Here is a 27,249-nt window from a genome sequence, read left to right on the forward strand (position 1 = left end):
GGTCTTGGGAGGGGAAAAAGGGGATAGGTGTTCTTTTTTTTTTTTTTTGGGGTGAGAAATTAGAGGGGTATACTCAGAACAAGGAGGAAAATACATAAATAGGATTATATATCTAGTTGTACTATAAGCATTGTACAACCAAGGTATAAAAATCCGAGTTTATATGTATTTTTTCTGAGGTAATTCAAAGTTTATGTTTTTAATGTCTAAATGGATGAATTCAATACTTTCTAATAAAGTTCATATTTTTTAACATAAAGCTCGGATACTTTATCACAAAGCTCAGATTCTACACCGTACAACATATACAACTAGTTGTATAATCCATGAATTGGAGAAAATATGCGGGATTTAGCAAGTCCCTAAAATAATTATTCAGCTATCGAAACTATTACCCTCGTAAAGAGGTAATACACTAATACATTATCCCCACCTCCACCCCTCCTCATCACAACCGCCACTAATATTGATATATTTGTCTTTTGAAAATGAAAAACTTAGATTAATTTAATTTCACTGATTAATTTAATGGAGTCAAGAAAAATGACATCTTCACGAAAACAATGACACTCATGAAAATTATTTTAATTATTTTGCAAATTTAGCTACTTATTAGAACCGTTGTAACCAATGAAACTTTACTTTTACATGTATAATATCAATATATGACTTATTACTTGTCGATTCGGGTCATTTTTGGTCACTTCAAACATTCTGGATCAGGTCATCTCGGATCGGGTCAACATTGGAGCAATCAAAGTTCGGGTCGATCAAGTCAATTCCAGTTTCTGGCCATACACAGGTCAAACAAGTTCAGATCACTATCAAATCTCGGGCCAGCCTTTTCAAATAGTGTCATACAAATCTAACTCATTTTGCTAGGCATGATATTAAATTTAACCGGTTAAGAAAACATTATTTATAAGGTCATTTTACACGAGAATTTAGGGCCTCCGTTAAATAGAGAGCGCCCTAGTCACAACTCACAACCCGTTGTCTATGCATCCATTCTAACGGTTTTTCCCGCCATTGCAAAAATGTCAGCATTCTCTCATCTTCTACGCCGCCCATTCTCAACTGTAAATCTCAATCATCTTTACAAAGAAAAAAACATCGTAAAGCTCGTCGATAGCTTCAAAAAGAATACCCAAAATCCCGATTTTCGCAAAAAAGCATCGTATTATGAGTTCATAGTTCAGCAATTAACCCGGGCCAAAGCTGTCGGATTGATCGAAGAAACCCTCAATGATCAGAAGAAATATGTGGAGACCAGTAACGAAGGTTTTGCAGTTCGATTAATTTCATTGTATGGGAAATCTGGGTTGTTTAATCATGCACACCAACTGTTCGATGAAATGCCTGAACTAAAATCTGAGAGAACTGTGAAATCGTTTAATGCCCTTTTGGGGGCGTGTGTTAGTTGTAAGGAATTTGATAAGGTTAACGGGTTTTTCCGGGAGTTGCCGAAGAAGCTTGGGATTAAGCCGGATGTTGTGTCGTATAATACGGTGATTAAAGGGTTTTGTGAGATGGGTTCTTTGGATTTGGCTGCTGCGATGCTTGATGAGATGGAGAAGGAGGGAGTGACCCCGGATTTGATCACGTTTAATTCGCTGCTTGACGGGTTTTATAAGAAAAGAAGATTCTTGGAGGGTGAGAAAATGTGGGGTATGATGGAGAAGTATAATGTAGTTCCTGATATTATAAGTTACAATATGAGGTTGTTGGGATTAGTGTTGCAGGATAAAATGCAGGAGGCGGTTGAATTTGTTGAAGAAATTAAGAATGTCGAGTTAACGCCTGATAAGTTCACTTATAATTTCTTGTTCAAAGGTTTTTGCTGTAACAGGAAGTATCTTGAGCAAGCCAAAAGCTGGTATTCTGCTATGGTGAAAACCAATTGTGAACCGGACAATGCGACTTTTGCTACATTGTTGCCATATGCTTGTAGCAATGGTGATTTTCAGTTTGCTGCTCGGTTATCTAGGAGGTTGTTTCACCGTCGGTTACGGTTAAGAGATGTAAGCATGGTACAAAGGGTGATTGATGGTTTGATGAAGCAGTCGGAGGTGAATGAAGCTATGTTATTACTGCAGCTTGGCAGGGATAGTAAAGTTTCTTGTTATCGTAGCCTCAGGATGCGTAACCCAAAGAACTAGTGTATACTCTATGCCCTGCTTATTTAAACTGGTTTTATTCATGTTATGCTTTCTTGTCTGATCTGACATATGGTGGAGTAACATCGATTCAGGTGTGGACCTCTATGTAGCTTAATGAAATCTATGGTTTTAGTTAATAAAAATGAGCCTTTAAAGTTAACCATATTGTCCCGTTCTTTTTAGAAGATATTTATTCAGCTCGTATTGCTAAATTTTTTCTTTTGATGATAGATTTTAGTGGAACAGAGTTGAATTGAAGTCTCAGTGGCAATGTGACACTACCATTTCTTTGCTTCTGTATGCTTCACTGTGTTAAATTTTCATTTTTGGGTGAATTGGGGTGAGGATGAGGGGTATTGGGGTGAATTAAGATGCGTATAATGAAATACGATCTAAGTTTTAAGTGGCAGGAGGTCAGGAATACAGCAAAGGTATAGCAGATTTTTCATCAACACTACCTCACCGCTTCTTCGCAATCAAGTTTACAGATTTTGATACTCAGCTACCATGTCTGCAAACTATCTCTACGAACACATCGTAGCTTTGCAGTGGACTGGTAGGTTATGCTGTGTTGTGTATCTGTTGTTTCACAATGTGTCAGATATATCTTTTTGGATGAAATGTGCCAAAAATAATGCAGTGGTCACTGGCAACCATCATTTCTCTTATGAGCTTAGAAAAATTGATATGTTTGTTGGTTACTTGGTTTCATATAAAAAGTTTTCACTGAAGCAACTAACTCATCATAGTTTATCATCAACTGTCGGCCAATCACAGTTAAGAGTCAAATTCTTCATCAGGTTCCGAGTTTACTATTTCTAATTTGTTCTTATATTATTATAGCTACTTTTCCGATTCAGGTATTTATGCAATGTTCTTGTTTGCTGGCTAAGTTTGAGTTGGAATGTCATCTGAATCACTCCTTGACTCCTCCCCTAATCATTTAATTCAACATTACTTACTCGATAATAATAAGCAATGTCTTAATGACTCCCTTTGACGGATTATAATTATTCTTGTCGTATTTATACTATGATAAACCCTTTTGTTCCTTTGATTCCTCATATTGCAGATTGAAGCACATTTAAGAGATTAATTAACTTTGTATAACAAAGTGAAGATACTGTTATTCAACGTCACTGACTGAGGTCAGTAACTATTTTGTTCCTATTATTTGCTATGAATAACTTTAAACCTTGATCAATGATATTTAGACATTTTGCAAGGTGATCAATGGAACTTTTATTGATGGATTAACGAGTAATTATTAATTATTTATACATTTTCATATGCTTAAGGGTAACTTATGGCTTTGCTAATGACAGAGAAACACTGATTCGTGATTTTAGCTAATGACTGTTGTTTGCTCACTAATTAGCAATGACTTCATATGTTTCTCTAGGCTTGGAAGCCGACTGCTTTCGTCGTAGTTATACATCAGTGGTACCATCCTCGCTGAATTGAGGACGGCCTCTTTAAAGTATGCTGAAAATGGAGAAGATGAGTGGCACATCTCGTTGAGACACTTCCATGCGTCTGAGATCATTGTATGAACATGTTCTCGTGCACTCTCAGTCGAGCTACCTTTGTGTTCGTTCACATAGCAAGCTATGTATGACCCGTCGTGTCCATCCTGGTTCTCATCCTGTACAACAATGAACCTCGTCAACAGGTGAATATCTTAGCCTTCGTTAGTACATTACGAATACTTTAAACCAAAGTTGATTGGCGCGAGTGGTAAGAGCTTTCATCTCTTGAAAAAGTGGTCACAGACGCACCTTAGCACTGCCTAGATCATCCCAAAGACGAACAATAGTAGCCACTAAAGATGCAATGTCTATATGGCTATTCAAGGGACTTTGACCTTCCTTGTTTCCTCCTTCACCCAAGAGCAGGAAGAGGTGTGCACAAACAATACCAACTCCACAACTAACTCTTCCATTCTTCAGATACTCGTCAGTTGAAGGCGTGTGTCCGGAGGCGAACCACTTTGCTTCCACTAGGAATGCATTGAACAAATCTTTCCACTGCATGAAGTTATTACAAGACTCAACTACAGATTAGAGACTCAACAACAATTTAGTGTTCATGCTTATCATAGACGTAGTACGAAAATGTAAGTTTTCATCGACGTACCACTTTCTGAAGAAACACTTTAGGATTCCATCCATGAATATCATAGGCTTTTTCGCTAATCTCGTTGATTAACTCATATAGGTTTTTGAGGCAGACACTCATGTAATTAGGCAATCCCGTGACATTATCATGTTCCCATCTATTAACAGCTTCAGTGAAGAGAATGAGCTCGTCAAGCGTTCCATACACATCAAAAATGTCGTCGACGATATAAACAAATGCTATGGCTTTTGTGAGCTCTACCCTCTGCTCTGCCATATCTGGACTTGGCAGACAAGTTAAGGACCACATATGCCATTTTGCTGGTTGGTTTCTCGCAAGCTTCAATTCCTCGGTCAGTCGAAGTCCTTTCCACCATCTAATATTCATCAACAATAACATACATAAGCTACTCTGTATGCCAAATAGTTTCTTGTAAGGCCTTTCACACTAAGATATAACCGGAAACTCTTACTAAAAAACTTTTCAGTACCTACTTTCATTGGGGCATTTGAGTGAATAACATGTTTTACAATTATACAAATTTGTTAAGTGCTTTAAGCTATTTAAAGAGTTCGCCTTTGAAAAACTTGCCTTGAAACTTGAATTGTTTCTCTTTGGTGGTTGATCTGAGCCATGTTGATGTCAATTGCAGCCAGATATTGCATCTCTTTCATCCAATTGCTTTCATCACTTAAGTTATGAAGTGACTTCATCGAAATCTCGAGATTCTGAAGGAAGTCCAAGGCCATAAATCTTGGTATGATTTTATGAAATGGATGGCTAAGTGTGTTTTCAATAATAGACCCCTTAGATGCTTCATTATTCGTCATTTTCCGTAGGAGATGCCCACTAAACTCACCAATGTCATCTAGTATATTGTCCCCTGGAACACGGACGTGATACGCTTCATATAAACTCATTAGTCCTTTAATGTCTTTTCTTAGTTCTTGCTTGAAGTTCCCATCCTTGTCTTTGAATTTGCTAAAGCAGTCTGCTCCAGCAAATAGGTAGTATAAAATATTAAAATCAAAGGAAACTTAAGAATACCAATCAAACAATTATTTCTTATGTATTCCGTATATGTTATGTTGTATGCATAGTTAGTCGTATATTTGTATTTCCAATAGAGCCAAAGACTTGCAATTTTTTTGGTTTGGAATGTGATAAAATCAAGCAAAATTGGTTGCTTAATTGTATGTGGGTTTGGCACTGCAAAGTCAGATGCTGTAACTGTATACCATTGAAAGCATACAAATTATTTAGTTAGTCTTCAGAAATTCAGCTACTGATTGTGTATTGCATTAGGTAAATTACCTGCAGAGACATTGTATCCATGTTGTCTCAAGAGGCGAAAGCTAAGGGCGGTATCATGAAGATCATAGTCTCCTTCACCTGAGCCACATATTTCATAATGCCTTGTTAATGCACTACTAATCTCGTTCTGAAAATAGTATTGAAGACCTAACCGTTGGATGGCATTGATCATGACTAAGTCTTCTGCATGGTAACATTTTATTGCTTCCCTTATCCTCTGAACCCTCTTCTGAAGCTGTTGATTTAGCTGAAATAAAGAACTGAAAACTGCAATTACAAGTATAGATATCCCCTTTGTCTTAGCTAATAATTTACGTATTCAATTTTGGTATGTCGCCACCAACAGTCATATAAACTATTGACTGCGACAAAGGAGTACAGTCTTTTAAGCATCCATAATATGACAAAAGTAGAAGAATATACCTGAACTGTGATGAGGGGTTCATCATTGACAGAACAATTCTGCTGCATTTTAGGCAGAATATTTATTTTTTCACCCTTCTTAATACTAGTGCTCTGGTTATTACTAGCACAGATAGTTACAGTATTTTGTGTCGTAAATCTAGATTCTCTCCTCATCGTTCTCATCCTAGAAATTTCTGTTTCTTTAGGATAGCAGATGATAGTTTTGAAGGAAGAGATTATTGCCATGTTTAAATTATCAAGTTCTTAGAGATTAGCTCTTTGTTATTTTGTTGGATATAAGGCAGAGTACCGCGCTATATATAATGGTATTTTTTTGTGTAAGTTGACCCACAAGGGTGATTTTAATGTTGACGGGATTTGAACGCAGGTCTGCATTATATAATGGTATTTGAAGAGGTGATTCCATACCCAGATACTAAATCGACAACTATGGGCAGCTTATGGTAAGTGAATCACTAGCGGAGCCAACTTAGCGAATTTCCACTGCGGAGAATGGGTAATGATGATAAGGTAAACTCTAAAAAAGTTGAAAAACTGTAACAAAGTATTCCGAAATTTTCAATCGTCCAACAGGGACGAGTGCCCCCACTAGACCTAGACCCCCTGTTGTCAGTTCCAGTTGCGGTTATAGTATGTGTTATCATTGTCACACACTATACTGATTAAATAGCACGTTTTCATTATTGAGAAGAAAACAGTACGAAATGTACAACCTTTTGTAGACTGATTAAATAGTTGTACAATGATTTCAACTGGGGAACATAGGTAATCAATCATACAAGGTCAAGTTGAAAAAAGTTCTAAAATTTTAATTACAAATTTTGAAATTTTCATCCAATGGAAATAAGCGCACCTACTACCCCCCTTAGCTCGGTCAACAATGTTCATTTTCGTGTCAAGTCTCTGTCTATGTGTTATTGTCAGACACACAATACTTATTAAGTACTTTAGCACGTTTTTTTTTTGCCAAAATTCTTTAATTTTAAAAAAGGGGTTTTCTATCATGTTGATAAGGAGTTAAAAAAGGACCAATTTTAGTTGGCTTATTAAAATTTTTAAAATCCTAATTTTAATTGAAAGAGCAATGACTAATTTAAAGGTTAAAACCATAATTTAATTGAAAGTGAAATGATAATTGAATTTTTTTAACCCTAATTTAAAACTTAATTGAAAAATCCTGATTGAAAACTCTAATTAAAGAATCCTAATTGGAAACTCTAATTGAACAACACTAACTGAAAACCCTAATACAAATAAGATCCTTGCTTGAACATTTTGAGCAAATTTAATTAGGTTTTAAGAGAAATCGGAAAGGTTTTCGGAGAAACAGCAAAGAGATAATTTAGCTTATATGGTTGAGGGGAAGGTTAGTGTTGGAAAGCTTATAAAAATTTACATGAAACTATGAAAGGGTAAAATTCACAAAAAGAGCAATTTTTTTTTTTTTTTTTTTTTTTTTTTTTTTTTTGTGAATCACAATGGCAATTTTGGTGTCGGTGGGGTTAGAAATTGAAGTCACGATTTTCCCCTCTTCATGACTTTGTCAAATTTGTTGGTTGCTAAATTGTCTCTCTTTATGATGGATGTTAGTGGAACAGAGTTGTAGAGTCAGTGGTAGTGTGACAATACCATTTTTTTTTCTTTTTTTTGCTTCCCTATGCTTCACTATGTTAAATTTTCATTTTTGGGTGCATTGGTATGAGGATGAGGGGCATTCGGAATTAGATTTGAGATTTCTCGAGTACTAATTTAGTGAGTCTTATATGAGACTGCCTCACTTATAAAATCTGCTCAAATGCTCGTGTTCCTCATTTGATTACGTGGTTAATTTAGCAATGTCTTAATGACTTCCTCAACGGACTATAATTATTCTCGTTGTATTCCTCAACAGATCAATTAACTTTGTATAACAAAATAAGACACTGTTATTCCTATTGTTTTCCCAACAGAATGTTGAGTTTGCTCTTATAAAGGCATTGAAAAATTACTGGCGCAGAGAAAGATTGATTTTTGATTATAGCTGACTGTTGTTTGCTCACTAATTAGCAATGACTTCATGTGCTTCTCTAGGCTTGGAAGTCGATGGCTTTCGTTGTAGTCCATCTTAAAGGATGAGGAACTGTAAATAGAAGTATGCTTGGAGCCAGAGGTGACAGACACACAAAGTACAGTTACAATCTTGAGAAGAAGAGAAAACAAGCAAATATGGTTGGTAACTTTACAAGTGAATGTATTACACCTGATTTCTGCCAGTTTTTCATTCTTGTAGCATTTTTTCAGCTAGCAAATTACTCCCTCCGTTTCAGTCATTTATTTACCTTTTTTTATTATTTGTAAGATATATTTTAATCACAGGTAAACAAACGATTTGCACGTAGAAAGTAATTTTGAATTCTGTCCGTCTTTACAAGGAGACCTTGATGCCTTTATCATGGAAAGTGCTGGTAGGTGGAAGTTATTTTAGTGGGTTATAATACTTGGATAAAAAAAGGTTTTACACAAGAATTATTGTAGAATTTTTTTCGTGGTTTAATGAGTGATTATTATCATCATTAATACATTTTGTATATGCTTAAAAATAACGTTTAGCTTTGCTAATGAGAGGGTATGATTTGTGATTTTAGCTAATGACTATTGTTTGCTCACTAATTAGCAATTACTTCATGTGTTTTTCTAGGCTCGGAAGGCTGACAGCTTTCGTCATAGTTATACATCACCGGTACCATCCTCGCTGAATTGAGAATGGCCTCTTTAAAGTATGCGAAAATAGAGAAGATGACAGGAACGTCTTGTTGAGACACTTCCATGCGTCTGAGATCATTGTATGAACATGTTCTCGTGCACTCTCAGTCGAGCTACCTTTGTGTTCATTCAGGTAGCAAGCTACGTATGACCCGTGATATCCATTCTGGTTGTCATCCTGTACAACAATGAACTTCATCAACAACTGTATATATTAGCCTTCGTTAGTACATTACGTGTGCTTTAAGCCAAAGTTAATTGGTGCAGGTGGTACGAGCTCTCATTTCTTAAACAAGTGGCCAGGAGACGCACCTTACAACTCCCTAGATCATTCCAAAGACGATAGAAAGTAGCTAAAGATACGAGTTCAGTATGGCTGTTTAGAAGACCTTTGCCTCCCTTGTTTCCTCTTTCATCCAAGAGCAAAAAGAGGTATGCACATACAATACCAGCTCCAATACTAACTATTCCATTCTTCAGATACTCATCAGTCGAAGGCCTGTGTCCGGAGGCAAACCAATTTGCTTCCACTAGGTATGCATTGAATAACTCTTTCCACTGCGTGAAGTTATACAAGACTTAACTATAGATTAGTGTTCAGGCTTATCATAGATGTACCAAAATGTAAGATTTCATCGAATCATCGACGTACATACCACTTTCTGTAGAAGCTCTTTAGGACTCCATCCATGCTTATAAAGGGTTTTGTCGCTAATCTCGTCGATTAGCTCATAGAGGTTTTTGAGGCAGGCTCTCATGTAGTTAGGCAATCCCGTGACACTATCAGATTCCCATCTATTAACGGCTTCAGTGAAGAGAATGAGCTCATCAAGTGTTCCATACACATCGAAAATGTCGTCGATGATGTAAACAAATGATATTGCTTTTGTGAGTTCTATCCTCTGCTCTGTCATATCTGGACATGGCAGACAAGCTAAGGACCACATATGCCATTTCGCTGGATTGTTTCTCGCAAGCTTCAATTCCTCGGTCAGTCGAAGTCCATTCCACCATCTAATTAGCATTGGCAATAACATAAGCTACTCTGTATGCCAGTCATTTGTTTACCTTGATTAAAATACTCCTCACAGAAAATAAAAAAGGTAAACAAATGATTGGAAGAGGAATAAAACTTGAGGTTTTATACATCCAAATACCCTTAACAAATTTTTTTGTCAGCACAATGACTCACAAAACTGATTATGCTTATCGTGGGCAGTTCCCGACTAGTTTTATTTTGGAACAGCGTACCCCCAAGTTGTGGGAGCCCTTAAGGTACTACGGTAATGTTATTATTGTTGTTGTCGTTGTGCAATATCCTTGCATCAATATTTATTGGAATGGAGTGCAGATTTTATAATTGTTTTAGGCCTATTCAAAGAGTTTGCCTTCTAATGACTTACCTTGAAACTTGAGTTATTTCTCTCTTTTGGTTGATCTGACCCATGTTAATGTCAATTGCAGCCAGAACTTGCATCTCATTTATCCAATTGCTTTCATCACTTAAATTATGAAGAGACTTTATCGAGCTCTGGAAATTCTGAAGGAAGTCCACGGCCATAAATCTTGGTATGCTTTTATGAAATGGATTGCTAAGTGTGTTTTCAATAATGGAGCCCTCAGATGGTTCATTATTCTCCATTTTCCGTAGGAGATGCGCACTGAACTCACCAATATCATCTAGTATATCGTCCCCTGGAACACGAAAGTGATACGCTTCATATAAACTCATTAGTCCTTTACTGTCTTTTCTTAGTTCTTGCTTGAAGTTCCCGTCCTTGTCTTTGAATTTGCTAAAGCAGTCTGTTCAAGCAAACAGGTAGTATAAATATTAAATTATGTAGTTAGTCTTCAGAAATGCATTTTGCTTTTGTCCTATTCATCTTACATTAGTATATTTGAGACAAAGAGTCTTGCTTGTGACGGTATCTTTAAAGAGACGTCTCATAGCTCCTCCCCACTTGCCATTCCACTTGCCCTTTTGTCTCACGTCTCTTCAAAGTGACGGATTTTGTCCGTCACAAATGAGAATTTGTGTATTTGAGAATACCCATCTTAAGCGTAAAAGTCTAAAACAAGAATTTGTGTAACTGTTGGCTAATAATCCTGTTAGAGTCGAATTCTTCATCAGGTTTCGAGTTTACTATTTACGGAGCCTAATTTGTTCTTATATTATTATAGCTACTTATCCGATTCATATAATTATGTCCATTACAAACTGAATTTAGTAATATGGATCCTTGTTTACTGGTTAAGCTTGAGTTGGAATGTCATCTGAACTGCTCCTTGAGTCCTTGACTCCTCCCCTAATCACTTAATTAAACATTACTTACTCAATAATAATAAACAATGTCTTAATGACTTCTTCAACAGATTATTCTTGTCGTATTTATAGTTTTATACTATGATAGACCCTTTTGTGCCTTTCAATGATATTTATACATTTAGCAAGATGATCGATAGAACTTGTATTGATGGTTTAATGAGTGATTATTGATTTTAGCTGACTGTTGTTTGCTCACTAATTAGCAATGACTTCATGTATTTCTCTAGGCTTGGAAGCCGATGGCTTTCGTCGTAGCTATACATCACCGGTATCATCCTCACTGAATTGAGGACGGCCTCTTTAAAGTATGCCGAGAATGGAGAAGATGACTGGCACATCTCGTTGAGGCACTTCCATGCGTCTGAGATCATTGTATGAACATGTTCTCGTGCACTCTCAATGGAGCTACCTTTGTGTTCGTTCACATAGCAAGCTATGTATGACCCGTCGTGTCCATCCTGGTTCTCATCCTGTACAACAATGAACTTCATTAACAGGTGAATATCTTAGCCTTTATTAGTACATTACAGATACTTTAAAGTTTAAACCGAAGTTAATTGGTGCGAATGGTAAACGCTCTCATCTCTTAAAAAAGTGGTCAGGAGACGTACCTTAGCACTCCCTAGATCATCCCAAAGTCGTACAATAGTAGCCACTAAAGATGCAATTTCTATATGGCTGTTCAGGAGACCTTGGCCTTTTTTGTTTCCTCCTTCACCCAACAGCAAAAAGAGGTATGCACATACAATACCAACTCCAGTACTAACTTTTCCATTCTTCAGGTACTCGTCAGTTGAAGGCGTGTGTCCGGAGGCGAACCACTTCGCTTCAACAAGAAATGCATTGAACAAATCTTTCCACTGCATGAAGTTATACAAGACTCAACTACAGGCTAGTGTTCACGCTTATCATAGACGTTGTACGAAAATGTAAGTTTTCATCGACTTACCACTTTATGAAGAAACTCTTTAGGATTCCATCCATGAATATCATAGGCTTTTTCGCTAATCTCGTTTATTAGCTCATCGAGGTTTTTGAGGCAGACTCTCATGTAGTTAGGCAATCCTGTGATATTATCATATTCCCATTTATTAACAGCTTCAGTGAAGAGAATGAGCTCATCAAGTGTTCCATACATATCAAAAATGTCGTCGATGATATAAACAAATGCTATGGCTTTTGTTAGCTCTACTCTCTGCTCTGCCATATCTGGACTTGGCAGACAGGTCAAGGACCACATATGCCATTTTGCTGGTTGGTTTCTCGCGCGCTTCAATTCCTCGGTCAGTCGAAGTCCTTTCCACCATCTAATAATCATCGACAATAACATACATCAGCTACTCTGTATGCTTAATAGTTTTTTGTAAGGACTTTTACACTAAGATATACTATATCAGATAACTCTTACTGAAGAATTTTCAGTACCTACTTTCGTAGGATTATTTGAGTAAAAAACATATTTTAAATTATGCAAATGTGTTAATTGCTATAAACTAGTAAAAGGGTTTGCCTTCGAAAAACTTACGTTGAAACTTGAGTTGTTTCTCTCTGGTAGTTGATCTGAGCCATGTTGATGTCAATTGCAGCCAGATATTGAATCTCTTTCAACCAACTGCTTTCATCACTTAAGTTATGAAGTGAGTTCATTGTGATCTCGACATTCTGAAGGAAGTCCAAGGCCATAAATCTTGGTAAGCTTGTATGATATGGATTCTTAAGTGTCTTTTCAATAACAGAGCCCTCAGATGGTTCATCATTGCCCATTTTCCGTAGGAGATGCCCACTTAACTCACCAATATCATCTAGTATATTGTCCCCTGGAACACGAAAGTGATACGCTTCATATAAACTCATTAGTCCTTTACTGTCTTTTCTTAGTTCTTGCTTGAAGTTCCCGTCCTTGTCTTTGAATTTGCTAAAGCAGTCTGTTCAAGCAAACAGGTAGTATAAATATTAAATTATGTAGTTAGTCTTCAGAAATGCAACTACTGATTGTGTATAGCATCTGGTAAATTACCTGCAGAGACACTGTATCCATGTTGTCTCAAGAGGCGAAAGCGAAGGGCGGTATCATGAAGATCATTGTCTCCTTGCTCTGAGCCACATCGTTCATAATGCCTTCTTAGTGCACCACTGATCTCATCCTGAAAGTAGTATTGAAGACTTAACCGTTGGATGGCATCAATCATGACCAAATCTTCTACATGGTAACATTTTATGTTTGTATGTGCTATCATTTCTTCCCTTATCCTCTGAACCCTCTTCTGAAGCTGATGATTTAGCTGAAATAATAAAGAACTGGAAACTGCAATTACAATAATAGATACTCCCTTTGTCTTAACCAATAATTTACGTATTCCATTTTGGTATTTCACCACCAACAGTCGACGTCTTCTTCTCAGATACGTTAGTTGTTGTGAGAATGTGTATGAGATTTCATAGCCTACTCGAATATAAATTATTGATTGCGACATAATATCACAAAAGTAGAAGAGTATACATACCTGAACTGTGATGAGGGTTTCATCATTGGCAGAACTCTGCTGCAGTTTAGGCAGAATATTTTTGTTTTCACCCTTCTTATTACTAATGTTCTGGTTATTACTTGCACAGTTAGTTACAGTATTTCGCGTAGAAAATCTAGATTCTCTCGTCATGGTCGTCCTAAAATTCTTGGTTTCCATAGGATAGATAATAGATTTGAAGGAAGAGATTATTGCCATGTTTTGCTTTCTGACCTTAGTGAATAATCAAGTTCTGAGAGATTAACCCTTTGTTATTTTGTTGAATACTAGGCCGAGTACCACTTTATATATAATGGCGAGTATATCACTGGCGGAGCTATAATTTGAACTTAGTGTGTGTTGAAAAAAGTTCAAAATTTTTCAGGTCAAGTCTCCTGTCAGTTCCAAAGAGTACCTTTCCATTTATGGGAAGAAGAAAAAGAACTAATGTGGTTGTTAATACTTTAAAACTATTGTTATCGATCAACCTCATGTAGACTTGCACAAAAATTTTCATAGTTGTAGCATTCTTTCAACTAGTGGATTAATTTTGGTAATTTTTTCGTACCGTTGCTAGGATACCTGGTTGTTGTAATTAAAATATAGTACTGAAGATGTCTGAGTCTTGTGGTTAAGACGGAGGTATTAAGGCAATAGGTCCGACGTTCGAATCCCCTCCCCTCTATTGTAATGCGACTAAGTGCGCGCTTCGTTAGACCAAAAAACAAATTAAAATATAGTTTAAATTTTGTTTTCGTGGTAGAACTTCAAGGGCGGCAAATTAAAACTCTCCATCGCGAGTTTAGATATGGTTGTGGTCCAAGGAAATTGAACTCGAGGATTTTTTGTTTGGCTATTGTTCTTTCATGCACGCATTTTCCATTTTCATATGGATCATCCTACAAATTTCTATTTCCTTAGGAAAGATTTTAAGTTAGAGGCAAGAGACTATTTCCATGTTTTACTTTCTGATCATGGTATATAATCAAGTTCTTAAAAGTTTAACGTTTGTTTTCGTATTGAATATACAAGGCTGAATACTGCTGCTATTTATAATGTGATTTACGGAGGTGATTCCACACCAAGACGCTAAATCGTCAACTACTTGCAGCAGCTTAACGTAAGTTTGGCAGTTCGTGTCCATTTTCATGTCAAGTCTCTTGTCGGTTTCAGTTGTGTCCACAGTCGTTATTACAAAGATCGGAATCCTGGAAAATAATAAAATTTGTGTCGGGTTTAAGTCAGATCATCTATCTAGTCTATCTTGCAGGACGAGGAACTGTAAATGGAAGTATGCTTGGAACCAGATTAGTGGCAGACACACAGAGAGTATAGTTACAATCTCGACAAGAAGAGAAAACAAGCAAATATGGTTGGTAACTTTACAAGTGAATATATTACACCTGTTTGCTCACTAATTAGAAATTAGTTCATGTGTTTCTCTAGGTTTGGAAGCCTGACGGTTTTCGTCGTAGTTATACATCACCGGTACCATCCTCGCTGAATTGAGGATGGCCTCTTTAAAATATGCCGAAAATAGAGAAGATGACAGGAAAGTATTGTTGAGACACTTCCATGCGTCTGAGATCATTGTATGAACATTTTCTCGTGCACTCTCAGTCGAGCTACCTTTGTGTTCATTCAGGTAACAAGCTACGTATGACCCGTGATATCCATTCTGGTTGTCATCCTGTACAACAATGAACTTCATCAACAACTGTATATATTAGCCTTCGTTAGTACATTACGTGTGCTTTAAGCCAAAGTTAATTGGTGCAGGTGGTACGAGCTCTCATTTCTTAAACAAGTGGCCAGGAGACACACCTTACAACTCCCTAGATCATTCCAAAGACGATAGAAAGTAGCTAAAGATATGATTTCTGTATGGCTGTTCAGAAGACCTTTGCCTCCCTTGTTTCCTCTTTCATTCAAGAGCAAAAAGAGGTAAGCACATACAATACCAGCTCCAATACTAACTGTTCCATTCTTCAGATACTCACCAGTTGAAGGCCTGTGTTCGGAGGCAAACCACTTTGCTTCCACTAGGTATGCATTGAATAAATCTTTCCACTGCATGAAGTTATACAAGAGACTTAATCAGATTAGTGTTCAGGCTTATCATAGATGTACCAAAATGTAAGATTTCATCGACGTACGTACCACTTTCTGTAGAAGCTCCTTAGGACTCCATCCATGCTTATAATGGGTTTTGTCGCTAATCTCGTCGATTAGCTTATAGAGGTTTTTGAGGCAGGCTCTCATGTAGTTAGGCAATCCCGTGACACTATCAGATTCCCATCTATTAATGGCTTCAGTGAAGAGAATAAGCTCATCAAGTGTTCCATACACATCGAAAATGTCGTCGATGATGTAAACAAATGATATTGCTTTTGTGAGTTCTATCCTCTGCTCTGCCATATCTGGATCTGGCAGACAAGCCAAGGACCACATATGCCATTTCGCTGGTTTGTTTCTCGCAAGCTTCAATTCCTCGGTCAGTCGAAGTCCTTTCCACCATCTAATTAGCATTGGCAATAACATAAGCTACTCTGTATGCCAAATATCTCTTATATATAAGACCTTTTACATTAATATATTACTCCCTCCGTCCCAGTCATTTGTTTACCTTGATTAAAATACTCCTCACAGAGAATGAAAAAGGTAAACAAATGATTGGGAGAGGAATATAAAACTTTCAGGTTTTATACATCCAAATACCCTTACAATTTTTTTGTCAGCACAATGACTCACTAAACTGATTATGCTTATCGTGAAGTGGTAGTCATTCGATGCAGTTCACGACCCTATTTTTATTCTGTAACAGCGTACCTCCAATTTGTGGGAGCCCTTAAGGCACTATGGTAATGTTTTTATTGTTGTTGCTGGAACAGCGTACCCCAATTCAAAGAGTTTGCCTTCTAATGACTTACCTTGAAACTTGAGTTATTTCTCTCTTGTGGTTGATCTTACCCATGTTAATGTCAATTGCAGCCAGAACCTGCATCTCGTTTATCTAATTTCTTTCATCACTTAAAGTTATGAAGCGACTTTATCGAGCTCTGGAAATTCTGAAGGAAGTCCATGGCCGTAAATCTTGGCAAGGTTTTGTGGTATGGATTGGTAAGTGTGTTTTCGATAATGAAGCTCTTAGATGGTTCAGTATTCTTTATTTTCCGTAGGAGTTGTGCACTAAATTCACCAGTGTTATCAAGTGTATGATCCCCTGGAACACGCATTTGAAATGCTTCATATAAACTCATTAGTCCCTTACTGTCCATTTCCAATTCTTGCTTGAAGTTGCCATCATTGTCCTTGAATTTGCTGAAGCAGTCTGTTACAGCAAATAGGTTTAAAATCATGGCAATCGTGCGAATTATGTCTTTAGTGTTTAGAAATGCAACTACTAATTGTGTGTACTGTAGCCTAAGGTAAATAACCTGCAGAAACATTGTATCCATGTTGTCTCAAGAGGTGAAAGGCGAGGGCAGTATCATGAAGATCACGGTTTCCTTCCTCTGTGCACCATCTTTCATACTGCCTTCTTAATGCACGACCGATCTCATTCTGAAAGTAGTATTGAAGACCTAACCGTTGGATGGCATCGATCATGACTAAATCTTCTACATGGTAAGATTTTAATGTTTTGCTCAGTATCATTTCCTTGATTCTCTGAACCTTCTTCTGAAGCTGATGATTTTGCTGAAATATAAAAAATGAATACGATTCAATGAAATAGAGGAAGCATGATAGAAGTAGAATAGTAGATGAATATACCTCAACAGGCTCAACTGTGACGAGGGTTTCGTCCTCGACTGAACTCTGCTGCACTGTAGACATAATATTTATTCTTGTACCCTTCTTCAAAATAATGTTCTTGTTCTTACTAGGGTAGATAGTTTCTGCAGTATGTCGCGTCTTAAATCCAGATTCTCTCGTAAGGCTCATCCTGTAAATTTTTGTTTCCTTGGGAAAGATAGGAAGTTTTAAGGAAGAGATTATTGTCATGTTGTACTTTCTGACAACAAGTTTGTCGAGATTAATGTTTGTTTTCTTACTGATTTATTATACAAGGTTAAGTACTGTTGCTATTTATAATGTGATTTTCTCAGAAATATCTTTTGTTCAGTTTCATTTTCGAGACACTAAATCTGATAAGAATCATAATCCTCCTGATTCTACTCCTAATCTTCCACCATAATTATTCTGTTCATACTCAGGATTGCAATCACCATTCAATCAATTAGGTTTGTTTCCTTTTATTGTATCAATCACTTAAAATTCAAGCAGTACAAAAACTTATATGCGACCGTTTCCTTTTATTGTAGGGTTCCAGATGTTTACCACAGCCAAGGAGATGAATCTCCAAGACACGCTTTTGGGTCTTGTCGTAGGTTTTTCTCCGAAGCTTTATCGATCAAGACGAGTACTGATGTGTATTCGGGGGCTCGGTTGTTTTCTGAGGATGGGTATCACAGCCAAGGAGATGAATCTCCGAGACACTTTTTTGGGTCTTGTTGGAGGTATTTCTCTGAAGCTTCATCAATTAAGACAAGGAAAGATGAGTGCTATCCTTTGATCAGCGCTGCTCGCCCATTCAAGATTATTGTGAATGATAAAATTGTTTTTCGAGTCCAGACATCCGTACGCCAGCAACACACTTCTATAACCCGATGTAGTTACTTTGTTATCTTAGTTTACAGTTTTAATGTTTTAAGTGCATTTGACCAAATGAGTCAAATGCCACAGGTATGAAAACCTTTCTTTACAGCTGCCAAAAAAAAAAAAAAAAAAAAATACCATTTCCTTTGATATTGTTTCTATATCAATTTCCATGATTGAAGCTTTGTAAAGCTGATTTAATGGTGGAAGCAGGTTTTGATGCTGCCATTAATGGTGTTGATGGAGTTTTTCAAACTGCTTGTCCTGTCTTCCTGCCTCGCTCTAATGATGATGTTCATGTATGTTCAATTATTCACTAATATTGTCTTATTATTTGTGTTCTGACTTCCGTCTTACTCATTTGTTCACCTTTGATTAAATACCACTTGCAAAGAATAAAAAAGGTAAACAAATGAATGAGACGGAGAGAGTAATAAACAATGTAGATTGCCTGATACAGTAGTAGAATGAGCTGATGCTGGGTAACATGATTCGACGTTTTATTGGACTGTCGAAATTAACCTGTTTACCTTATTTGGTGATTTTAAGGAGCTATACAAGTTTGTGTGTTTTGAAATGTAGTGTAGTTTTGTTGCTTGGTAATTTTTAGATAGTGTAGTTCGATCCATGTAGAGTTGGCATAAAAAGCCGTGGGCCGGTGAGCGGAACGGCACGACCCGACGAGAAAATTGAGGAAGCACGGGCACTGCATGATTGGGCTTGAGATGGCTCTGACGTGATTTTCTTCAGAAATCCGTGCCTAGGCACGGTGGAGCCCGTCACACACCAGGCACGGCCCAACACGAAGAATGACCCGTTGATCATTATTTATTAAATAAAAAGTACATTAATATTTAATAAAATATATATTTAACCCATTAATCATCATTTATTAAACAAAAAGTACAATAATATTTAATAAAATATATATTTAAACCATTAATCATCATTTATTAAACAAAAAGTACTAAAAATATATAACGTTCTTTTTTAAATAAAAAAATATTAAAGCACATGGGTCAGCACACGGACAAGGCACGAAAAGCCCATGAGCCAAGCACGGCCCGAGCACGAAAATGGTCGTGCCTTGAGTGGGCCGCGGCGTAGGTTTGAATAAGTGGACCTGGCACGGCACGACCCGAGGAGCCTAATATCCGTGTCTGGGCCGGGCCAATTTTAGGGGAAGTTATGACAGACCGACATGATTGGCCGGCTTAGCACGGCCCATTGCGGCATTGCCTACTCTAGGTCCATGGTCCATTCGATTCAGGACAAGACCGAAAACCAAAGCGGAGTAAATAAGTGGAATGTGGACCGGATCAAATAAAATACCCGTTGTCTAATGCATCCTTTCAAACAGTTTTTCCCGCCAATTCCAAAAATGTCAGCATTCTTTCATCTTCTACGCCGCGCATTCTCAACTGTAAATCTCAATCATCTTTACAAAGAAAAAAACATCGTAAAGCTCGTCGACAGCTTCAAATAGAACACCCAAATTCTCGATTTTCGCAAAAAAGTCCTATTATGTGTTCATAGTTCAGCAATTAACCCGGGCTAAAGCCGCGGATTGTTCCAAGAGGTCCTCAGTGGTCAAAGAAGTATGTGGAGACCAGTAACTATGGTTTCGCTATTCGATTAATTTCATTGTATGGGAAATCTGGGTTGTTTAGTCATGCACACCAACTATTCGATGAAATGCCTGAACTAAAATCTGGGAGAACTGTGAAATGGTTTGATGCCCTTTAGGGGACGTGTGTTAGTTTTAAGGAATTTGGTAAGATTAACCTGAATAAAGCTGAGTTATTACTACGGCTTGGCAGGGATAATGCCTTCTTAGTGAACCACCGATCTCATTCTGAAAGTAGTATTGAAGACTCTACATGGTAAGATTTTAATGATTTGGTTAGTATCATTTCCTTGATTCTCTGAACCCTCTTCTGAAGCTGATGAGTTTGCTGAAATATAAAAAATGTATACGATTCAATGGAATAGAGTAAGCGTGATAGAAGTAGAATAGTAGATGAATATACCTCAACTGCGACGAGGGTTTCATCATTGACAAAAATCTGCTTCACTCTAGACAGAATATTTGTTGTTTTATGATGCCTTCTTAGTGCACGAAGATCACGGTCTTCTTCATCACCGCAACATCTTTTATGATGCCTTCTTAGTGCACTATCGATATCATTCTGGAAGTAGTATTGAAGACCTAACCGTTGGATGGCATCAATCATGATTAAATCTTGTACATGGTAAGATTTTAATGATTTGCTTAGTATCATTTCCTTGATTCTCTGAACCCTCTCCTGAAGCTGATGATTTTGCTGAAATGAAAAATAATGTGTACGATTCAATGGAGTAGAGGAAGTTTGATAGAAGTAGAATAGTTGATAAATATACCTCAACTGTGACGAGGGTTTTGTCCATGACAGAACTCTGCTGCACTGTAGACATAATATTTATTCTTGTACTCTTCTTTAAAATAATGTTCTTTTTCTTACTAGGGTAGATAGTTATTGCAGTATTTCGCGTAATAAATCCCGGTTCTCTCGCAAGGGTCATCCTACAAAAATCTGTTTTCTTAGGAAAGATAGGAAGTTTTAAGGAAGAGATTATTGCCATGTTGTACTTTCTGACAACAAGTTCTTAAGAGATAAATGTTCGTTTTCTTATTGATTATCCAAGGCTGAGTACTGTTGCTATTTATAATGTGATTTACAGAGTCGATTCCACAGCAAGACACTGGATTCACAGATGGGAATGTTTACAAATATTCTTGGAAATATCTTGTTCAGTTTTATTTTCAAGACGCTAAACCGACAGATGGGAATATTGACACAATTACTTGCAGCTTAAGGTAAGTTTGGCAATTCTTGTTCAGTTTCATGTCAATCTTCCTATCGGTTTCAGTTGCCGTTCACAGCCATTGTTGTTACAGATCGGAATATTGATAGATATTTTAAGAACTATGATATTTTGCTGAATTGTGCCAGAAGCTGGTTAATCTATCGAATCAATTTATTTCGGTTTGGTTCAATCATCCATCATGCCTAACTTTTCATATGACAGCTGATTTCTGCCAGCTTTTCATATGTCTCAACTATTAGAACTGATTTTTATGGTTAAGATATTTTGACTTTTTTTTTTTTTTTTTTGCTTCAGCCGGGTAGGACTATAAGGGCGATAATATTTTCTCCACGATTACGTTCAAAGGAAATTATACTCGAGACTTTTGCTTCTTTCCCTTTTTTTTGTTTAGATCTGATTCTTACCACTAGCGTTTACCACAACCCCATAGGACACCCCCCAAAACGTTGTTTTTCGGCGAAAAGCGTCCTGTTATGAGTTCATGATTCATCAATTAACCCAAGCTAAAGCCTTCGAATTGGTCAAAGAAATCCTTGATCAAAAGAAGTTTGTGGAGATCACTAACGAAGGTTTCACTGTTCGATTAAGTTCATTGTATGGGAAGTCTGGCTTGTTTAATTATGCACAGCAACTGTTCGATGAAATGCCCGAACTAAAATGTGTGAAGTGTGAAATCGTATAATGCCCTTTTGGGGGCGTGTATTAGTTGTAAGGAATTGACAAGGTTCATGGTTTTTTCCTTGAATTTCCGGAGAAGCTTGGGATTGAGATGTGGGGGTGTTGGTTTTGATGGTTTAACCATTTCCTTTGGATATTGTTTCCATTTCAATTTCCATGGTTGAAGCTGATAATTAAATGTGGGGGTGGACTAAGGATGGATGTTCTACTCAATCCCTATCCAATACTTTGTACTTATCATTATATACAGGGAAAAGAGAATCTTACAAATGAGATATCGCTACCCGGTGATACTGGGTTCGGTACCGTCATACTTGAATTATGAATCAAATGTTCGCCAATAAATAACACAAATCCAATTAAGCCTGAGAGAGTAGAGTATGCTACCTTTTTGAAATTGTTGGTATTTTGGTTCTTAAGACAATATGTTCACCGCGGGAAAATTCTGCGGATGCTTATTGTGAATTGTGATTTAAGAATATAATTGCAAGGTTTAATATTTGATCTAGTAATTTAAAAGTGCTTTAACGAGCCCAATATACACATTTATTTTGATGAGTTATGAATAACTTTTAAACCTTGAAAAATGATTAAGACATTTAGCAGGATAATCGATATTATTATCATTATTACTCAATAATACATTTTAGCAGGATGATCGATATTATTTAGACGTTTGGCTTGGCTAATGATAGAGACTCAGAGCTGTACTTTTAGCTAATGTCTGTTTGCTCACTAATTAGCAATGATTTCATGTGTTTCTCTAGGCTTGGAAGCTGGTGGCTTTTGTCGTAGTTATACATCACTGGTACCAGCCTCGCTGAATTGAGGGCGGCCTCTATAAAGTATGCCGAAAGTTGAGAGGTTGACTGGCATGTCTCGTTGAGACATTTCCACGCGTCTGAGATCATTGTATGAACATGTTCACGTGCACTCTCAATCGAGCTACCTTTGTGTTCGTTCATGTAGTAAGCTACATAAGACCCATCACGTCCATTCGGGTTCTCATCCTGTACAATAATGAACTCCATTAACAGGTGAATATCTTAGCCTTGTTTACGTTATAAATACGTTAGCAGACTGTTTTCTTAACCCTTAATCACCGGGACCATCCTTGCTAAATTAATATCATCTTTAGAATTTGGTAGGGTAATTACAACTGATATACTACAAAATAACATAGAGAATCATATTTACCAAATTTCAAGATGAAGGTGTAGGAAATCAAAGTGAAATAAACACACCTTACCAGTCCCTAGATCATTCCAAAGACGAAAGATAGTAGCTGTTAAAGATACGATATCTTTATGGCTGTTCAGTAGACCTTTGCTTTCCTTGTTTCCTCCTTCACCCAAGAGCAAAAAGATATATGCATATACAATACCAGCTCCAATAGTAACTGTTCCATTCTTCAGATACTCATCAGTCGAAGGCCTGTGTCCGGAGGCAACCCACTTTGCTTCCACTAGGAATGCATTGAATAAATCTTTCCACTGTATGAAGTTATACAAGAATCAAATACGGATTACCACCTGGTGTTATGGAGTTTGAGTACAACTTATGGCATTTTCTTTTATTTTTAACTAGGGTGGTTAGAATTTCAATACTACCTAGTGACGTCCTATCATTGTCCCTTAAGTAGTATTTATGCCGAAAAAGTGAAAGATTTCATCAACATACCACTTGCTGTAGAAACTCTTTAGGATTCCATCCATGCTTTTTATAGGTTTTGTTGCTGATCTCATTGATTTGCTCATATAAGTTTTGGAGGCAGAGTCTCATGTAGTTAGGCAATCCCGTGACACTATCAGATTCCCATCTATTAACGGCTTCAGTGAAGAGAATGAGCTCGTCAAGTGTTCCATACACATCGAAAATGTCGTCGATGATGTAAACAAATAATATTGCTTTTGTGAGCTCTATCCTCTGCTCTGTCATATCTGGATATGGAAGACAAGCCAAGGACCACATATGCCATTTCGCTGGTTTGTTTCTCGCAAGCTTCAATTCCTCGGTCAGTCGAAGTCCGTTCCACCATCTAATTAGCATTGGCAATAACATAAGCTACTCTGTATGCCAAATGTCTCTTATATATAAAACCTTTTACACAAAGATTTTACTCCCTCCGTCCCAGTCATCTGTTTACCTTGATTAAAATTCTCCTCACAGAGAATATAAAAGGTAAACAAATGATTGGGGGAGGAATATAAAACTCAGGTTTTATACATCCAAATACCCTTGCAAATTTTTTGTCAGCACAATGACTCACTAAACTGATTATGCTTATCGTGAAATGGTAGTAATTCGATGCAGTTCTCAATGCTATTTTCATTCTGGAACAGCGTGCCTGCAAGTTGCCGGAGCCCTTAAGGCACTACGGTAATGTTGTTATTGTTGTTGTCTTTGTGCAATCTCCTTGCATAAATATTTGTCGACATGGAGTGCAGATTTCATAATTGTTTTAGGCCTATTCAAAGAGTTTGCCTTCTAATGACTTACCTTGAAACTTGAGTTATTTCTCTCTTGTGGTTGATCTGACCCATGTTAATGTCAATTGCAGCCAGAACTTGCATCTCGCTTATCCAATTGCTTTCATCACTTAAGTTATGAAGAGACTTTATCGAGCTCTGGAAATTCTGAAGGAAGTCCACGGCCATAAATCTTGGTATGATTTTATGAAATGGATTGCTAAGTGTGTTTTCAATAATAGAGCCATCAGATGGTTCATTATTCACCATTTTTCGTAGGAGATGCGCACTGAACTCACCAATATCATCTAGTGTATCGTCCCCTGGAACACGGAACTGATACGCTTCATATAAACTCATTAGTCCTTTACTGTCTTTTCTCAGTTCCTGCTTGAAGTTCCCATCCTCGTCTTTGAATTTGCTAAAGCAGTCTGTTCAAGCAAACAGGTTGAGTATAAATATTAAAATATGTAGTTAGTCTTCAGAAATGCAACTACTGATTGTGTATAGCATTAGGTAAATTACCTGCAGAGACATTGTATCCATGTTGTCTCAAGAGCCGAAAGCGAAGGGCGGTATCATGAAGATTGTAGTCTCCTTCACCTGAACGACATATTTCATAATGCCTTCTTAATGCATCACTGATCTCGTTCTGAAAATAGTATTGAAGACCTAACCGTTGGATGGCATCGATCATGACCAAATCTTCTATATGGTAACATTTTATTGCTTTCTGTCCTATCATTTCCCTTATCCTCTGAACCCTCTGCTGAAGCTGATGATTTAGCTGAAATAAAGAACTGCAAACTGCAATTAGAATAATAGATACTCCCTTTGTCTTAACCAATAATTTACGTATTCCATTTTGGTATGTCACCACCAACAGTCGACGTCTTCTTCTTAGATACAATAGTTGTTGTGAGAATGAGTATGGGATTTCATAGCCTACTCTCATATAAATTATTGATTACGACAAGGGAGTACAGTGTTTTAAGCATCCATAATATCACAGAAGTAGAAGACTAGAAGAGTATACATACCTGAACTGTGATGAGGGCTTCATCATTGACAGAACTCTGTTGCAGTTTAGGCAGAATATTTTTGTTTTCACCCTTCTTATTACTAATGTTCTGGTTATTATTTGCACAGTTAGTTACAGTATTTCGCGTCGTAGATCTAGATTCTCTCGTCATGGTCATCCTAAAAATCTTTGTTTCCATAGGATAGATCATAGATTTGAAGGAAGAGATTATTGCCATGTTTTGGTTTCTGACCTTAGTGAATAAATCAAGTTCTGAGAGATTAACCCTTTGTTATTTTGTTGAATATACAAGGCCGAGTACCACGTTATATATAATGGTAAGTATATGCCTTTTCCAAGTCAATACAAACCATATGAAAGAGGATGTGGAGAGAAAGTTGGAATTGTGGAGGCATACTTTAGAGACTCGTGGGTTTAGGCTGAGCAGGAGTAAGACCGAGTATTTGAGGTGTCAGTTCACTAACGTGGCGGGGTCGAGATCGACAGAGGTGGGGAGTATTATTTTCGATGGGAATATTGTTGAGGGGTCAGATTTCTTCAGATATCTAGGATCTATTAGCAAAAAGATGGGGAGTTAGACGGAGATGTGGCTCATAGAATTAAAGCGGGATGGTTGAAATGAAAGAGTGCTTCAGGGTTTTTATGCGATAAAGATATGCCCCAAAGATTAAAGGAAAAATTTTATCGTACGACAATTAGACCTGCCTTACTTTACGGTTCCGAGTGTTGGGCCGTGAAACATTGTCACATTCAAAAGATGAGTGTGGCGGAGATGCGTATATTGAGGTGGATGTCCGGCCATACAAGGAAAGATCGATTAAGGAATGAGGTGATTAGGTAAAAGGTAAAAGTGGCGTTAATAGAGGTCGAGCTACCTTTGTGTTCGTTCACATAGCAAGCTACGTATGACCCGTGGTATCCATTCTGGTTCGCATCCTGTTCAACAATGAACTTCATCAACAGGTGAATATCTTAACCTTCGTTAGTACATTACGAGTACTTTAAAATTTAAACCAAAGTTGATTGGTGTGAGTGGTAAGAGCGCTCGTCTCTTAAACAAGTGGCAAGGAAGCGCACCTTAGAACTCCCTAGATAATTCCAAAGACGATAGAAAATACCTCCTTGGACATCTCAAAAATATACTCTTTTTTTTTTAAGGAAAAGATCAATTCATTAATAAAACACCAAACGGTACTTACAAAAGATAGGTATAATCGAAAACAATTCTAATAGAAACCAAAGGACAAATTTCTCATACAATTACCGTGAAAAAAAAAAACTCTCCCCTCCTCCTCCCTCCTCTCTAAAAAACTCTAGCCTCCATCAATCAAATCTGGGGCTTCCATCGACCATTGATCGATGGTAAGCCCACTCAAATAGTTTCATTTATCAACTACTAGTATGAAATATTAATAAAAGTCTCCCTTTTGGTGAGATCCGTTTATCCGTCTCTATTTTCGGAGTTTTTTCAGTCCTTGTCTTTCTAGGGTTTGATATTATTATTGGAATTATAGATAAGATCGGTTTGTTGATGATTCATCATTCGACTCTACAATTGATTGCGTTATTCGTCAGCGATCTATGGTGCCAGTAGAAGGTAAATTTTCTTCATTAATGAATCAAACGAAGGATCCACTTAAAGGCTACATGAAGAGAGCGATACAACGACGAGCCGAATTGTCATATCATGTTTTGAGATCCGTAGTTTTACAGGAGAAATTTGTCCTTTGGTTTATATTAGAATTGTTTTCGATTATGCCTATCTTTTGTAAATGCTGTTTTATTAATGAATTAATCCTTTCCTTCAAATTTTAAAGCACTAATCAATATCATACATGAATGAAAAGTAATAGAGTTTACACATAATTTAACGACAGTATAAATCTTGGGAAATCTTTATTATCCCATTTCAAAATCATTATAAACAACATTAATGTTTGCTTTT

At 37.1% G+C, this 27,249-nt stretch overlaps 5 protein-coding genes and 1 pseudogene across 7 annotated transcripts; 1 reads left to right on the forward strand and 5 right to left on the reverse strand.

The window, feature by feature from the left end:
• The first annotated feature begins 915 nt into the window (after nucleotides 1–915).
• On the forward strand, nucleotides 916–25,152 carry LOC141592999 (uncharacterized). The gene is made up of 28 exons (XM_074413921.1): nucleotides 916–2,160; nucleotides 3,232–3,307; nucleotides 3,562–3,831; nucleotides 4,109–4,275; nucleotides 4,377–4,629; nucleotides 4,930–5,034; nucleotides 5,583–5,781; nucleotides 6,385–6,527; nucleotides 8,088–8,225; nucleotides 8,695–8,892; nucleotides 9,027–9,191; nucleotides 10,224–10,328; nucleotides 11,313–11,582; nucleotides 11,868–12,014; nucleotides 12,184–12,368; nucleotides 12,672–12,776; nucleotides 13,109–13,292; nucleotides 14,622–14,709; nucleotides 14,860–15,234; nucleotides 15,369–15,533; nucleotides 16,581–16,709; nucleotides 17,033–17,216; nucleotides 17,915–18,547; nucleotides 20,970–21,105; nucleotides 22,562–22,831; nucleotides 23,210–24,173; nucleotides 24,355–24,459; nucleotides 24,779–25,152. Exon 1 carries the CDS (start codon nucleotides 1,038–1,040, stop codon nucleotides 2,157–2,159), a length of 1,122 nt encoding a protein of 373 aa, XP_074270022.1. The 5' UTR covers nucleotides 916–1,037; the 3' UTR covers nucleotide 2,160; nucleotides 3,232–3,307; nucleotides 3,562–3,831; nucleotides 4,109–4,275; nucleotides 4,377–4,629; nucleotides 4,930–5,034; nucleotides 5,583–5,781; nucleotides 6,385–6,527; nucleotides 8,088–8,225; nucleotides 8,695–8,892; nucleotides 9,027–9,191; nucleotides 10,224–10,328; nucleotides 11,313–11,582; nucleotides 11,868–12,014; nucleotides 12,184–12,368; nucleotides 12,672–12,776; nucleotides 13,109–13,292; nucleotides 14,622–14,709; nucleotides 14,860–15,234; nucleotides 15,369–15,533; nucleotides 16,581–16,709; nucleotides 17,033–17,216; nucleotides 17,915–18,547; nucleotides 20,970–21,105; nucleotides 22,562–22,831; nucleotides 23,210–24,173; nucleotides 24,355–24,459; nucleotides 24,779–25,152.
• On the reverse strand, nucleotides 3,388–6,356 carry LOC141592997 ((3S,6E)-nerolidol synthase 1-like). The gene is made up of 6 exons (XM_074413920.1): nucleotides 6,015–6,356; nucleotides 5,592–5,838; nucleotides 4,869–5,268; nucleotides 4,296–4,653; nucleotides 3,938–4,186; nucleotides 3,388–3,804 (listed from the first exon to the last, which is right to left on the reverse strand). The coding sequence occupies exons 1-6, from the start codon at nucleotides 6,240–6,242 to the stop codon at nucleotides 3,505–3,507; spliced, it is 1,782 nt and encodes a 593-aa protein (XP_074270021.1). The 5' UTR covers nucleotides 6,243–6,356; the 3' UTR covers nucleotides 3,388–3,504.
• On the reverse strand, nucleotides 8,474–10,600 carry LOC141592998 ((3S,6E)-nerolidol synthase 1-like; annotated as a pseudogene).
• LOC141592995 ((3S,6E)-nerolidol synthase 1-like) lies at nucleotides 11,007–13,932 on the reverse strand. The gene is made up of 6 exons (XM_074413916.1): nucleotides 13,590–13,932; nucleotides 13,103–13,367; nucleotides 12,611–13,010; nucleotides 12,035–12,392; nucleotides 11,697–11,945; nucleotides 11,007–11,555 (listed from the first exon to the last, which is right to left on the reverse strand). The coding sequence occupies exons 1-6, from the start codon at nucleotides 13,806–13,808 to the stop codon at nucleotides 11,259–11,261; spliced, it is 1,788 nt and encodes a 595-aa protein (XP_074270017.1). The 5' UTR covers nucleotides 13,809–13,932; the 3' UTR covers nucleotides 11,007–11,258.
• Nucleotides 15,958–17,920, reverse strand: LOC141593000 (putative terpene synthase 13). Its single transcript, XM_074413922.1, has 3 exons — nucleotides 17,027–17,920; nucleotides 16,520–16,920; nucleotides 15,958–16,107 (listed from the first exon to the last, which is right to left on the reverse strand). The coding sequence occupies exons 1-2, from the start codon at nucleotides 17,592–17,594 to the stop codon at nucleotides 16,616–16,618; spliced, it is 873 nt and encodes a 290-aa protein (XP_074270023.1). The 5' UTR covers nucleotides 17,595–17,920; the 3' UTR covers nucleotides 15,958–16,107; nucleotides 16,520–16,615.
• On the reverse strand, nucleotides 22,393–25,590 carry LOC141592996 ((3S,6E)-nerolidol synthase 1-like). 3 transcript variants are annotated; one of them, XM_074413917.1, is made up of 6 exons: nucleotides 25,303–25,590; nucleotides 24,788–25,049; nucleotides 24,294–24,693; nucleotides 23,475–23,832; nucleotides 23,039–23,287; nucleotides 22,393–22,804 (listed from the first exon to the last, which is right to left on the reverse strand). In XM_074413917.1, exons 1-6 carry the CDS (start codon nucleotides 25,519–25,521, stop codon nucleotides 22,508–22,510), a joined length of 1,785 nt encoding a protein of 594 aa, XP_074270018.1. In that variant the 5' UTR covers nucleotides 25,522–25,590; the 3' UTR covers nucleotides 22,393–22,507. The 3 variants fall into 3 exon arrangements, with proteins under 3 accessions (XP_074270018.1, XP_074270019.1, XP_074270020.1); XM_074413918.1 differs by having other exon boundaries at nucleotides 24,788–25,062; nucleotides 25,303–25,471; XM_074413919.1 differs by having other exon boundaries at nucleotides 22,664–22,804; nucleotides 23,044–23,287.
• Between the last annotated feature and the right edge of the window lie 1,659 nt (nucleotides 25,591–27,249).

The sequence above is a fragment of the Silene latifolia genome, chromosome 7 (assembly GCF_048544455.1).
Source record: "Silene latifolia isolate original U9 population chromosome 7, ASM4854445v1, whole genome shotgun sequence".
Taxonomy (NCBI): domain Eukaryota; kingdom Viridiplantae; phylum Streptophyta; class Magnoliopsida; order Caryophyllales; family Caryophyllaceae; genus Silene; species Silene latifolia.